Source organism: Rhinatrema bivittatum, chromosome 16 (genome assembly GCF_901001135.1).
Source record: "Rhinatrema bivittatum chromosome 16, aRhiBiv1.1, whole genome shotgun sequence".
Classification (NCBI taxonomy): Eukaryota; Metazoa; Chordata; class Amphibia; order Gymnophiona; family Rhinatrematidae; genus Rhinatrema; species Rhinatrema bivittatum.
The window spans coordinates 5,374,219-5,389,729 of record NC_042630.1 but is presented as its reverse complement, the minus strand read 5'-3'; the positions used below and the strand labels follow the sequence as shown (position 1 = coordinate 5,389,729).

At 43.0% G+C, this 15,511-nt stretch overlaps 2 protein-coding genes across 2 annotated transcripts; both read right to left on the bottom strand.

Moving 5' to 3' along the window:
- Positions 1 to 1,375: 1,375 nt before the first annotated feature.
- Positions 1,376 to 2,350, bottom strand: LOC115078474 (olfactory receptor 1052-like). Its single transcript, XM_029581390.1, has one exon. It carries the CDS (start codon positions 2,348 to 2,350, stop codon positions 1,376 to 1,378), a length of 975 nt encoding a protein of 324 aa, XP_029437250.1.
- A 7,172-nt stretch (positions 2,351 to 9,522) lies between these two features.
- Positions 9,523 to 15,158, bottom strand: LOC115078471 (olfactory receptor 1019-like). The gene is made up of 4 exons (XM_029581383.1): positions 15,034 to 15,158; positions 14,620 to 14,650; positions 11,556 to 12,489; positions 9,523 to 9,644 (listed from the first exon to the last, which is right to left on the bottom strand). Exons 1-4 carry the CDS (start codon positions 15,156 to 15,158, stop codon positions 9,523 to 9,525), a joined length of 1,212 nt encoding a protein of 403 aa, XP_029437243.1.
- Positions 15,159 to 15,511: the final 353 nt, after the last annotated feature.

The window sequence follows — 15,511 nt, the reverse complement described above, 5'->3', positions numbered from 1 at the left end:
TAAATCAGCAAATGATAATAGCATGGCTGAAAGTAATGCTGGAAAGCGTGGTCTCCCCCCAGTTAACCCCTCCCTGGCCGTGCCGGTCCCAGCTTCCCCTTCCCTGCCTTGCTAATGACAAGATGCATGGCCCCTATCGCACACATGGGCAGGGAGACAGAAAGTGGTACTGGCCCGGCCCTTGCATGCAGTCCTACATCAGGTGCAGGCTGTGGCCTAGGCCCTCTGCCAGTGGTTTGACAGGAGATGGATGGGTGGGAGCTTTGGAAACCTTTTTTGGAGGCAGGTCTCATCCTAGAAGTAACGAGTTTGCCATTTTCCAAAGGAATAGTCCCTCATCCTTCCCAGTTACCCTTCTGGGTCCCAGCTTACTGAGCGAATGTGTGCACACGTCCTAATTATGGCTGCCTTCTTAACGTTTGCATCTTTATTCACAGAGAAGAACCTATGTCCTGAGTTATTTTGCCCAGCTGTTTGCTCCTGCTCCTTTGGGCTTCCAGCTCGATCAGAAATGGGCTCCGTTAGGCTGTGGCACCAGGAGCCCTCATTCACACCCACCCGGTGCTTTTCTCCTGTTTCGGATCCCCTTCCAACTCACTTAAGCCCAGCAGCTACAGTCCAGGGCTCTTTTCCAGAACCCTCCAATCGTAGACCTTAAACCCAACCATTGGGTGTCACTGTGGAACAATAGCTTGAGTTCCTTCCCACCCCCATCACCATCAAGGACGTGAATGCGGCCTCCATAATGCATCCCCAACCCCGACCAACCCGGGGAAACAAAAGACCTTAGCTGGGAGTCCTACCCTGATTCTCTGCATGGCCACATATAGTAGCCCCACTGGTCCACTGGGCCTCTTCCGTTTCCTGAGCTTTAGTGGCCTTTTCAAAGCAAACATGGCATATTACTAAGAAAGACCTTTCTAAGGTGTTCCAAGACAAATTTTACAAATTGTTATTGTACCCGGTACGCCCTTCTACACTAGGCACAAAATCCTTGTTTCCAAATCTTCCAATTGAGCCATGTTTAATCTGTACTGATCCTCGGAAATAATAAATTCTCTTACACTTTCTTCTATGTAAGCACTAATATTATCGATAAATAGACTTTGAACTGCGTGTGGCATGTAACAGTGATTTTATTGCAAAACCAACATGATGTGGTCTTCATTGACAACCATGGCTGGATTCAGTACTTTTCTGGAACATAGCGGGGGTTCCACCCACTCGCCCATCAGCATCCATGCGCCGTGTCCGTCTATATCTTCGTTAAACGACATGAATCTGTTCAAGCAAAAATGCATTAAAAGTCAAAAGTTGGGGAACAGTAATGCACGGCATTTCAAATATTTTAATAACATACAAATCAGCACAGTTTCTAATGTATCATTGCTTTGGCATTGCAGAAGGAACATATTTTTCCATTCACTACTCTCTTTAAGGCATCTTTGACTTGCTTGTTCTTCAGACTGTAGATAAGGGGGTTTAACATTGGGATCACGGCTGTGTACAAAAGAGCAAGCAGTTTATCTCTATTCAGGGAATACATGGAAGCTGGCCTCAGGTATGTACACATGACGGTCCCATAGAAGAGGATAACGGCCGTGAGGTGGGAGGAGCAGGTGGAGAAGGCTTTGCTCCTGCCTTCCGTGGAACGGATTCTCAGGATGGCGGAGATGATGTAGACATAGGATGTGAGGGTTAAGAGAAAGGGGCTCATCCCAAAAATCCCACTTTCTATTAAAACCGTAAGCTCAACGGGGAGGATGTCGCTGCAGGAAAGCTTCAGCAGGGCTGTGAGGTCACAGAAGAAATGATTGATTTCGTTGGATTTGCAGAAAGATAACCGGGAGACCATCAGAGGATATGGCACCGACCCAGAAAAACTAATTACCCAGGACACAGTTGCTAGCAGTATGCAGACCCTCTTGTTCATGATGAGCGAATAGCGCAATGGATTGCATATGGCCATGTACCGGTCGTAAGCCATGACTGAGAGAAGGTAGAACTCGGAGCACGCGAAAGTCGTAAAAAAGTACATCTGCACCATGCATGCATGGAAAGATATAAACTTGTCGCCAGTGAGGAAGCCGTCCAGAATCTTATGGAGCGTGTCTGTTGCATAGCACATGTCCAAGATGGACAAGTTACCAAGAAAAAAGTACATGGGGGTGTGCAGGTGAGGATCCAAGTGGATTATGATGAGAATGGTGAGGTTCCCCATCAGGTTTAGCAGATAAATGACTAAAACCAGGAAGCCGATGAGAGATTGCAGCTCCTGGACATTGGAAAACCCTAGAATGATGAATCCCGTCATAACCGTATGGTTTCTGCTTCTCCATTTGTTCCCCATCGTTTGCTCCTGTTGTTCAGAAGAGCAGAAGATTAGGATTCTTGCACAAACATCACACCTGTAGAAACAAAGAGTAGAGGTTGAATATGCCATTGGTTTCCTTCAGGAATCACCATTCATGTCTTCCACATAAACCGACATGGTTTACAAAGTGTATTTGGTTTACAAAGTGTATGTTGTTCAGATAAAATCTTTTTTATTATGTGTAAACCGATGTGAAGGCTTGTCTGATGTGTTGGTATATAAAAACCAATAAACTAAACTAAACTAAACTAAAAATTTGCATCCATTAAGTTAGGCCTTCTGGTTGTCTTTGCAGCATGTTCTTCTCAGTGATGTGTTTAATGTACCAGTTAAAACCCTATATGCCCACTAAACTGATTTCCGTACCCTTACAATCTTTCTTCCTTACAGTAAAATTTCCCTTTCTGTTGTGTCTACATATTTCTCCTTTCATAAACATGAGCGCACCTTGTGTAATACTTGCAATTTCTTTCACTTCTAAAATGCAACTGTTGGAGTGATCCTCCATCCTCCTCTCCTCTTCTACTCCCCTCCCTGTACCCTTCGTTCTCTACGCATGGTCCCTCATATGATCCATGCTCAAATCCGGTCTCAAATACAACATTCTTAAATTGGAGAATTCATCTCAAGATACACCTCTACTCTATTTTCGCTTATATTGTACTCTGCCAAGATTTGTGGGTTGGCGGAATATAAATGTTTAAATAAACGAATCGTTTTCAGGTGTAACCCTTAGAATCTTTTCCTGTGGCTTCCTCCCACCCTCCAGTCACTACTAGTAATTACTCCTCCCTTGTCCTGTTGTTCAGATAAAATATCTGGCCTCTCATTGGCCAATCCTTTCCATCTTTGGACAGCCTGGCAGAATTGTTGGCAGTCATAGTCCCAAGGTTTTCTACCCATCTGATCTGAAACCCTTTCCTACCCATACATACCATGAAATGGTATTAAATCTCACCCAACCTTATGTGCCTTCCTTACTCTTTGTGCCATACCTCCCAAGTCTCCCATAGAAACACAGAAATGTTAGCAAAAAGGACCAAATGGTCCATCCAGACTGCCTTGTTGGTTACCCCATACTTATCAATTTCCCACACTGTAAAAGTCAGGGTCCTCGTTGGTTGGTGTTTTAATCCAATTCCCCGTTATGCCTTGCCGTTGAAGCAGAAAGCAATGTTACAATTTCATCAACAGTATCAAAGCTTCTTGGTTAAGGGTAGTAACCGCTGCACCAGCAAGTTATTCCATGCACTCTGAGTTCATAGATTATTGAGATGCGCATTCTTAGAATAGTGCTGTGTGCTGGTGCTCTTCTGCCTATTCCTGTATATTTTCATTCTCCAGTCTCTTTATAAAATGCTTGTTTAAAAAGCCATGTTTTTAAACTTTTCTTAAAGGTTTTGAGATCTCTTTACAACTTGATCTCTAGGGGCATTGTGTTCCAGATTGTGGGACCTGCTAGTGATAAGGCCCTTTCTCTCACTTGGGTTAGTCTCGCTGTTTTTACTGAGGGAATGGTTAAGCGTGCTTTATTTGCCGATCGAAGGTTTCTGTGTGGGACGTGCACTCGCAATGCTGTGTTTAGCCAGTCCAATTTCTCATCATGTATTAGTTTATGTATGGTACATAGGGCTTTGTATTTAATTCTGTGTTCAATAGGTAGCCAATGTAATTCTGCTAGGGTTTTGGTTATATGGTCCCTCCTCCTTTTTCCGGTTACTATCCTTAAATGTAACAACAGTTTGTATGTAATAACTTTGCTGTATGTAATAATCTATATAAGAAATAACAATGTTATATGTAATCAGCTAACACTACATGATAAATTGCTGTGATGATGTTTATCTAACCTGTTTCACAATTCTATAAGCCGTTCTGATGGCAAAACCAAATGACGGTATACAAAACACCTTAAATAAATAAAGAAAGTCCGTATTTTTTAAATTCAAAACTCGGGTCTTCGTGTGACTTCTCTGTACCCCATTTGTGATATCAAACCCTACCATTTGATGATCACTGGTGCTTAGGTGGGCACCCACCCGGACATCAGAGACATTATCCCCGTTAGTGAGCACTAAGTCGAGTGCAGCTCCCTCCCTCTCTCGTGGGTTCCATTACCATTTGTTTGAACAGAGCCCCTTGCAGGGCGTCCTCTATCCCTCTACTTCTGATAGATTCTGCAGAAGGGATTCTGCAGTTTATGTCCGGCAGGTTAAAATCTCCAACAATCTCCCCACTCAGAGTACTAAATATCTTTCAGATGGTGATAACAGCCAAAAATCTACAATGATATGCACCAAGCGGGAACCTTGGTTTTTCAGTCTCTCCTCTTTCCTATGCCTTTATAGTTTTATGTAAAGAAAATGTGTTAGTATATAAATTTTGTACTTTTTCCTTTGCATCTGTAAAAGGGGGCAGTGCCTATTGTGGATTGCCATCTGGTTAAAAGGTAGAAAACAGAGTAGGGCTAAATGGTTACTTTTTCAATGGAAAATGGTGAATAGTGAATAGTGTCCTAGGGATCTGTTCTGGGACCACAGATTTTTTATATATTTATAAATGACCTGGAAACGAGAATAACAAGTGCAGTGATCAAGTTTTCCATTGACACAAAATTATTCAAAATTGTTAAACTCCAAGGATTGTGCAAATTGCAAGAGGACCTTGAAAAATTGGAGACTTGGCATGCAAATGGCAAATGAAATCTAATGTGCACAATGAAAAGTGATGCAGTTAGGGAAGAGAAACAAATTAGCTACAAAATGCAAGGCTCCATATTAGGAGTCACCACTCAGGAACAGGATCTAGGTGTCACCATTGAAAATACGTTGAAATATTCTGCTCAGTGTGCAGCAGCAGCAGCCAAGAAAGGAAAGAGAATGCTGGGGATTATTAGGAAAGGAACGGAGAATAAAACAGAGAATATCATAATGTCTCTGTATCACTCCATGGTGCATCCTCATCTTGTGTTCATATATCATACACAAACAGAATGCTGGGGATTATTAGGAAAGGAATGGAGAATAAAACAGATAATATCATAATGCCTCTGTATCACTCCATGGTGCATCCTCATCTTGTGTTCATATATCATACACAAACAGAATGCTGGGGATTATTAGGAAAGGAATGGAGAATAAAACAGAGAATATCATAATGTCTCTGTATCACTGCATGGTGCATCCTCATCTTGTGTTCATATATCATACACAAACAGAATGCTGGGGATTATTAGGAAAGGAATGGAGAATAAAACAGAGAATATCATAATGTCTCTGTATCACTCCATGGTGTGACCTCATCTTGTGTTCATATATCATACACACACAGAATGCTGGGGATTATTAGGAAAGGAATGGAGAATAAAACAGAGAATATCATAATGTCTCTCTGTATCACTCCATGGTGCAACCTCATCTTGAGTATTCTGGTCACCACATCTCAAAAAAGATATAGCAGAATTAGAAAAGGTACAGAGAAGGGCGACCAAGATGATAAAAGGGATGGAACAATTCCCCTATGAGGAAAGGCTAAAGAGGTTAGGACTCTTCAGCTTGGAGAAGAGACGGCTGAGGGGAGATATGATAGAGGTCTATAAAATAATGAGTGGAAGAAATCTTAATCGGTTATTTACTCTTTCAAAAAGTACAAAGACCAGGGGACACACAATAAAGTTACTGGGTGATACATTTAAAATAAATAAGAGAAACTATTTTTTTACTCAATGCATAATTAAACTCTGGAATTTGTTGCCAAAGGATGTTGTAAAAGCTGTTAGTGTAGCTGCATTTATAAAAAGGTTTGAACAAGTTCCTGGAGGAAAAGTCCATTAACCATTATTAAGATGGAGTTGGGGAAATCCACATCTTATCCCTGGGATAAGCAGCCTGGAATCTCTCTACGCCTTGGGATCCTGCCAAGTACTTGTGACTTGGATTGGCCACTGTTGGAAACAGGATACTGGGCTTGATGGACCTTTGATCTGACCCAGTATGGCAAGTCTTATATTTATGTTCTTAGGATCTAGCACCTCTCACTTGATTTAAGACCAATTTGCAGCTCACAAGTAAGGACACTTCCCTGCTTTAATAATCTCAAATATCTGCCTCGGTAGCTTCATGGGTCTCTCCATCACCTGTTCACGGTGTGCAACCTCTGAAACAGGTAATCGAAATCAGACACAACAATTATCAGCAGCAGCACCCACACACACACAAGAGGGAATGAACGTAAAAATGCACACAGCTTCTTGCATTTTACTCATTTGCTTTATCCTCAGTCAGTACCAGGCCGCAGTATTATGTCGCTGATATTTATTTGTTTCAGCTTTGCTCGTACCTTTTCATTGGTAGCTCAAGGTGAGTTATAAGCAGGTACATTAAGTTGTTTCAAAAGTTTGGGGAACAAATATTGCTGGCATTTATGAAATTGTTCTAGGAGATGGGGAAACATGGAAGCTGCTCATCAGGACAAACATGGGCAAATGTTGCAAACTTGGTTTCTGCACAGGAATTTAGATTTTCTGAGATTAGAAAACATTTCCTGAGAATCCACTTGCTTAATAAAATGCACCCGCAGGCATGGATTGTATCCTATGAAGTATCCTATGATTGTATCCTATGAAGTATCCTATGAAGCTTTCCCATAACATTAGACTTTGCACAACCCCACACCGATGTTTTTCTGCCTATATTACGCTATGTATATTTTATAGTGTATCTCACTGTTAGTATCTCATTGTTAGTTAACCCATATATTTATCTCCAAGTTATTTCTACCTGTTTTTTGTAAGACATTCTCTTGTCACTGTTATTGTTCAAAATGTAAACCGAATTGATCAGTAATTCTGTTATTGGAAAGTCGGTATAGAAAAGTTCTAAATAAATAAATAAATAAATGATAATAAAAGCCTTTTTTATATTGGACTAATGTCACATGTTTCTGGAAACTTTCAGGATTTGACACTTAGTACATCACAGAGCTCGTGCCTCCTGTCTATAATGTTCCTCGTACAAGTGACATTGGGTTTCTGAGTACAGGAGGCTTCAAAGACCTTACATAATACATCCCAGAGCTCGTGCCTCCTGTCTATAATGTTCCTCGTACAAGTGACATTGGGTTTCTGAGTACAGGAGGCTTCAAAGACCTTACATAATACATCCCAGAGCTCGTGCCTCCTGTCTATAATGTTCCTCGTACAAGTGACATTGGGTTTCTGAGTACAGTAGGCTTCAAAGACCTTACATAATTGCTTCGGCTGGTTCCTTGGAACCTATGCTCCCTCCACTTTTGCCTGTCTGTTACCAAAACCTTGTGGATTTCCCATAATTGCTCTCCTGAAACAAAACACAATGGAAGAAAGGATCCCTGTGGTCTGGAAAAATCATGTTCAATCTTTTTTGCAAAAGGGATCTAGGTCAGAGGCATGGAAAGCTTACATGCATAGAATCATCTGAAGCGGAGACCCGGGTGCAGTCTCCACAGCTCACATACTACATCGTCTTGGGATAATTGTTACATAGATCTGATAAAAGGCACCACAGCCTGCAGAGCATCCTGAAATAAGCAATCTTTTCTCGCAAGGTCTTCATTTGCTTTTATGTGTTCATATATTTTTAATAAATTTGCAGGGTTTCTTAAATACAATATCCATTTAGTGAACATAACATCAACTCATCTGGAAGGAAACTGTGATCATATTGTAATAACATTTTGTATAATGATTGAACTCAAAAGATTGCAATTGCAGCACCTAGGATCTACTGGCTTCCAGATCTCCTGAACTTTTCCATGTCTGTAATATTTTTCAGTTACGGCAGCTTCATGTTTGTACAGTAAACATGTTATATTCCACCAAGTCCATATCTCTAGAAAGGACCTATCCCTCCACTTGCAACAAAAGAGTTTGAAGAGTAAAGATAGCGAAATATCTATCAATTTCAAACTAAAGCAGAATGACAATCTATTTCCAAATAATAATTTAAAATGAAAGTACACATTGGATAGACAATATATCCGTAATCCTTCCCTGAATCCCCTTCCAAATCCCCTTTCATGTTACAGAAATATAACATCTGTAAGAATGGCCAGATCTCTGTGCAGCAAAAAAGCAAGATTTATTATCTGTCTGAGTACTGAGTTTGGAGAGTTTTACCCGTGTCCAGACTGCCCTATGTGCAATAAAATACAACATCTGAGCAAGGGATGCAAACATGGAAACCAGCAGCGACTTACTCCGCAAAACAGTCATTGTTTGTACAGATTTCATGTCTCAGTCCTTTTCCCACTCTTTTCACCCCTTGGCAACGCCAAATAAGTGCTTTCTGTAAACATTGGTAGAGCCCCCAACACCACTTTAGAGGTTGCCAGTACCTTAGCCCAAGTTTAAAAAATCCCTGGTACCACTTGCAAGGCATGAATATTGAATACCACATTTGCATGTTAACAAGCAGTACCTCGACTGAAGCCATTTAAATCTCTGAGATGTTGCTAAGTTAAATTTCATTCTTATCTCTTGGAAGGTCAAAAGCTCTTCTCTACCTGCTGATGTTCTCTCTCAAAACTGACAAATCGATGCAAGGTCTCCATCCAGGGAGGCTCAGGTATGGTAAATAGTGTTGTGAAGTCTATGCTATGGATCATTAACCCAAGTGAAATAAAAAAAATCAATAACAATGGGATCACTGTGAAGAAAAAAGAAGCAAACAAAGAAATTCATGCTTTTTTGGCATGACTTACCTTGGCTGTGAACGCGGTCTCTACCAACAAAGGAGGAAAACCACTTAAATGTATTTTATGGGCATATGAGACATAATCTCTGGAGCACTGTAAGGTTCATAATTATTTATCTGTTTCGTAAATGTGCAAGACAAAGAAACCCAAGGTTATCCATGCTCTTCAAGGGCCTTGTCAAATACTTCTGAGAGAATCACCTATACAAATGATAAACACTGCCCTCACCTCACACGCACCCTTTCCTGTACAGCAGAATCCAAAAGGAGAGCTCAGAAAGTTATTTGCATATCAGTACCAAGTAGGCATCTTTGATGCTACGACTTTCTTTGACATGCATTGATTACTATTATTGTGTGTGACCTTATTCACCACGATTCATTCATTCTGCGTCTCTGGGAAAAGATCTCAATGGATCAGGCCTTTCTATCACTCTTTACACCATAGCATGTCGTCACATGGAGCCTGCACGTCATTTTGGTCACGTTGTTTTGAAATGGAATCTTTTCCCCCTCATCAATGTAAATCATTACAACATCTGGAAGGGGAAAAAAAAAAGTCCTGTAGGCAAAAACTGGGAGTGCTTGCTTGATTCTTACATTGAGCACTTCCTGGCCACAGCAGATTTCTGCTTGCAGGAAAAGAGTGTATATGCTCAAAAGACATTTGCTGCTGAATAAGAGACAATAAGATACCCCCCATGTTGGTAACAATGATGATGCCCCATCCAATGAAGCCCAATGAACTGTCAGCAACATGGTAGTCTTCAGTTTTTCCAATTTCTTCTTGGCTATATGTTGGCTTTAAAAATGGATGGTTGGGTTTAGCGTAGCAATGTCGCTCAGGGTCACCATCACTTTTTGTGGTGCAAGCTGGAGTAGAGTTTAGAAACTTCTTTACTGGCAAAGTACTTTCAAAATGGCATCATGTATCAGGGTGAGGAGGGAGGGAGGTGGTGGACAAGCTATGAAGAGGATGTGTGGGTCTGAGGGGAAGTCTCAGAACAACCAATTTCTGTTGTGTGCTTGTTTTTATTTGCGATTTGAGTCTCAGATACAAGACCATGTTTTTTTGTTTTTTAATAACTTAAAACTAGCAGGTGTGCACATCTTGCGTATTTATTCCTATTAATCTATGAAATGTATGTTGATATAACCCTCATGGGAAAAGGCTGCATGTTTAGGATGTAGACTTAGCTGCCTATTTCATCTGGATTAGCGCGTACGCTGATATCCATTTGTCTGTTAGTTGACCATGAGTTGCCCGTTGGCCATGTCATTGAGAATTTGCTGGCCAGTCCATACTAAAGACCCTACAAAAGTATAATTGCACATAACTATTTTATATTAAAAGGTCAATATTTGTCTGAAAAATCACAGCGTATGATTGTTGGTCCCATGGAAAAATTAGATATAGTTTTACACGTTGTGATATCTTTAATTAGATAGGAAATAAAAGTGTACATACATGTTAATGCCTGCGGACTCTGTAGGGACATCTCCTTCTATAGCTCATGGAGTGGAAGGAGGTTTTATACTAAAGAAAATACATTTACCATATATTTATTTATTTATTTGCAGTATTCTTGGGGCTTGGGACCTGATTCACTAAGACTCTTCTCCCATTCTCTGTCTATGGGGGAAAAGCTAAATTAGTGAGCCAGACTCTTAGTATAGAAATCAACCAAAATATGTTAATGGGTGCAACTGAAAGGAAGTACAGGGACAGAAGGGGAGGGATTTCTGATTGGGCAGGAAGTAGTTTTTTTCAGGTAGGGGCTATGAAAACATAATGCAAGAAAACAGGGCACTTTTTCCCCCATGCTTGTAAGTTTACAGTGAATGTAAGCATCGATAGGAGTACAGGTGTAACGGGGAAAGGATCAAACGGAAAGAGGTCAGAAGACCAATGGCGCGATGGAATTAAAAGACAATGACACAGTCAGTGGGGAAAGTTTACTAAGTTAGGACTCCTCAATCCGATATCTTGGAGGATGCAGAGGCTCTCGGGGCGCGACCTCGTGTCTTCAGCAAGTTCATTATTGGTTTCCCTAGGTCCAGTTGTGCTCTGTATTTTAGTTTTCATTGAGAGGAGTCATGTTTACCTTGGGGGAAGGAAAAGCATGCACGTGGATTGCGTTTTCAAACTGACATGTGGACTTTTTTTTAGCAATATTCTACTCACAGGAAAAAGTTAGTGCAAGAGATCACAGGTAGTCAAAGGGAAAATACTGTACGTGCATACTTGCCCTTTGAGAACTGATGCAAAGCCATCAAACACACGGTCTTTGCTCCAATGCAAACAGTTTCAAAATCGCTCTTAATATGCACCTGCAAATAAATGTACATTCATGTTGACATGGGCTACCTGAACCTTCCATTAAAAGACATGAATTATTTTTAACAATGTGACAAACAATGTCGCCTAATACCCATATAATTTCTCCTACCGCTGAAGTTTTTCAGGGCCCTTTTCACATCTTTGTTCCTCAGGCTATAAATGATGGGGTTTAACATCGGAATCAGCCCCATGTACAGTAAGCAGAATAGTTTGTCTTGTGTTGGTGAATATACAGAGGTTGGTCGCATGTAGAAAAAGATTGTGGTCCCATAGAAGAGAATAACGACCGTGAGGTGGGAGGAGCAGGTGGAGAAGGCCTTGCTCCTCCCTTCCGCAGAACGAATCCTCAGGATGGCGGAGATGATATAGACGTAGGATGTGAGGGTTAGAATTAAGGGAATAGATCCCACATACACCCCTTCGGCAAATATCAAGGTTTCAATGCTGCTCCTGTCGCTGCAGGAGAGCTCCACCAGTGCCTCAGAATCACAAAAGAAATGGTTGATTTCATTGGCGTTGCAGAAGGAGAAGTGAGATGTCAACACCAAGTGGGGCATCACATCCAGAAAGCCAAGTGTCCAGGCAGCAGAGGCCAACAGAGCACAGGCCCTCTTGTTCATGATGAGCGCATAACGCAAGGGGTTAGAAATCGCTACGTAACGATCATAGGCCATGGTGCTGAGTAGGGAACATTCAGTACTTGTGAAAGCCATGAAAAAGTAGAGCTGAGCCATACATGCAGAGAACGTGATCAGTTTATTCCCCGTGATGAGGTTGTCCAGCAGCGTATAGAGAGTGACGGAAGTGTTGCAGATGTCCAAGATGGACAAGTTACTGAGGAAGAAGTACATGGGCTTTTGTAGACGATAGTCAGCACACACCAATGTTAAAAACCCCACATTCCCCAGAGCAGAGATCATGAAGATCCCAAAAACAGTTACAGAGATGATAAACTTCAGGTGAGGGAGGTCGGAGAATCCCAAGAGAATGAATTCTGAGACTGAGGTCTTGTTCGCCTTTCCTATCATTTCAATGTTCTTGATCTGTTGGGGGAATGAACCAAGAGAAAGATGGATTGAAATAAGAACAGATATTGTTTAGCACATACATGTATGCTACCACGGAGCTGCCTGACCTTAAAATCATCAGCACCACCAGCCACTGCTTCTGGGGAGAAGGTATGGATCCATGATCAAACGTTATGAGTGGTCACAGAATGATGGTATACAAACGCAATAAATAAATGATCAGAGCCCTGCACCATAAAGTCAAGATTCTCCTCTGTTTCTGACTCTGTGTGTAACTCTGGAAAATCACTTGAGTGCTGCAACTCTACTCCCCGGCTCTGTCACTGGCTGTGTGCAATGTTGGAGTCCCTTTATCTCCCTGTGCGTCAGCTCTAATCCCCAGCTCTGTCACTGACTGTGTGCAATGCTGGAGGATGCCCTTTATCTCCCTGTGCATCAGCTCTAATCCCCAGCTCTATCACTGACTGTGTGCAATGTTGGAGGAGTCCCTTTATCTCCTTGTGCGTCAGCTCTAATCCCCAGCTCTGTCACTGACTGTGTGCAATATTGGAGGAGTCCCTTTATCTCCCTGTGCATCAGCTCTAATCCCCAGTTCTGTCACTGACTGTGTGCAATGTTGGAGGAGTCCCTTTATCTCCCTGTGCGTCATCTCTAATCCCCGGCTCTGTCACTGACTGTGTGCAATGTTGGAGGAGTCCCTTTATCTCCCTGTGCGTCAGCTCTAATCCCCGGTTCTGTCACTGACTGTGTGCAATGTTGGAGGAGTCCCTTTATCTCCCTGTGCGTCAGCTCTAATCCCCGGCTCTGTCACTGACTGTGTGCGATGCTGGAGGAGTCACTTTATCTCCCTGTGCATCAGCTCTAATCCCCGGCTCTGTTATTGACTGAGTGCGATGCTGGAGGAGGCCCTTTATCTCCCTGTGCATCAGCTCTAATCCCCGGCTCTGTCACTGACTGTGTGCGATGCTGGAGGAGTCACTTTATCTCCCTGTGCATCAGCTCTAATCCCTGGCTCTGTTACTGACTGTGTGCGATGCTGGAGGAGGCCCTTATCTCTCTGTGCATCAGCTCTAATCCCCGGCTCTGTCATTGACTGAGTGCGATGCTGGAGGAGGCCCTTTATCTCCCTGTGCATCAGCTCTAATCCCCGGCTCTGTCACTGACTGTGTGCGATGCTGGAGGAGTCACTTTATCTCCCTGTGCATCAGCTCTAATCCCCGGCTCTGTTATTGACTGAGTGCGATGCTGGCGGAGGCCCTTTATCTCCCTGTGCATCAGCTCTAATCCCCGGCTCTGTCACTGACTGTGTGCGATGCTGGAGGGGGCCCTTTATCTCCCTGTGCATCAGCTCTAATCCCCAGCTCTGTCACTGACTGTGTGCAATGCTGGAGAAGGCCCTTTATCTCCCTGAATGTCAGCTCTAATCCCCAGCTCTGTCACTGACTGTGTGCAATGCTGGAGAAGGCCCTTTATCTCCCTGAATGTCAGCTCTAATCCTCAGCTCTGTCACTGACTGTGTGCAATGCTGGAGGGGCCCTTTATCTCCCTGTGTGGCAGCTCTAATCCCCGGCTCTGTCACTGACTGTGTGCAATGCTGGAGGGGCCCTTTATCTCCCTGTGTGGAAGCTCTAATCCCCGGCTCTGTCACTGACTGTGTGCGATGCTGGAGGGGGCCCTTTATCTCCCTGAATGTCAGCTCTAATCCTCAGCTCTGTCACTGACTGTGTGCGATGCTGGAGGGGGCCCTTTATCTCCCTGTGCGTCAGCTCTAATCCCCGGCTCTGTTACTGACTGGGTGCGATGCTGGAGGGGGCCCTTTATCTCCCTTTGTGTCAGCTCTGATCCCCGGCTCTGTCACTGACTGTGTGCGATGCTGGAGGGGGCCCTTTATCTCCCTGAATGTCAGCTCTAATCCTCAGCTCTGTTACTGACTCTCTGTGTATGATCCTGGGGAGTTAATTTATCTTCTTGTGACTGAGTTCCAATCCTGGCACTCTCACTGACACTTTGTGTACATTTTCAGAGTACCAAGGACTGGTTTGAGAAACACTGCTCTCCAGTCCATTGATACTAAACAAACAGCTGGTGCCCCAACTTCTGCCCAGTTTGATCAGCTGGAAACAAATAATCCCACGCCAAAATTACCTCAAACTCCATCTCTGCTAAACTTTCCCACCTACAGGCAGTAAAGAGAAATGTTAGAAGTGTATTAGGTTTTAAGTTTTGACAAAACTTCCATGTTTTTCGTTCCAGAAAAGGGTTTTCTATTTATTTTCTACCCCACTTCTGTTATATTATAAAATGCTTATTTCATTTGGAAAACATTAAGTAATATACAAGCTTGATCCTTTCATAATCAGGCAATGATTCAGGTTCCGGGATGGTCTGGGGACACAGCAGAGGGCGGGAGAATTAACCCTTGAAGCTGTAGCTCTGAGTGACCAGTTTTTTTGCATTTTGTATGTTTTATCTCTAAAAGCTATTGCAATCTGCCCAGAACGTTTAGTTTGGATCAATGAATAGAAATGCCTGTAAATGAATAAATGTTGCATAGATTACTGAAGGTGATGGGGAGGATGGGCACGGGGAGCAGAGTCAGTGAGCAGAGCATGGAACTGGAGGCCGGTTTTCATCTCGTTGCTGGAGATGATCTGCTGATGTTGCAAGTCCCAGGACTGCTTCATCCATTAGGCAAAATAGGCAGGCACCTAGGGCGTGAACATTTTTGGGCTGGCAAAAACCTCCTTAGAACCAGAAGAGAGAAGGTAATGGATATCAAGTAGATGGAGACAGAGGAAGCTAGATAGGTCAGAGAGTTGTGGAGAGAGGGGGAGTGCTGGGCAGGTGAAGGTGGGTGGAGAAAGAGAAAGAAGATGCTGTGGAGAGGAGGAGAAAGGAATATTGGACAGGGGGGATAGACACTGTGGGGAACAGGGAGGCCGATGCCACCAGAGGGTGAGAGAAGAGTGAGGGGTGGATACCGAGCAGGGCAAGGCAGGGGGATCCTGTTCCAGAGCTGCCCCCAGCAGGCAGGAGT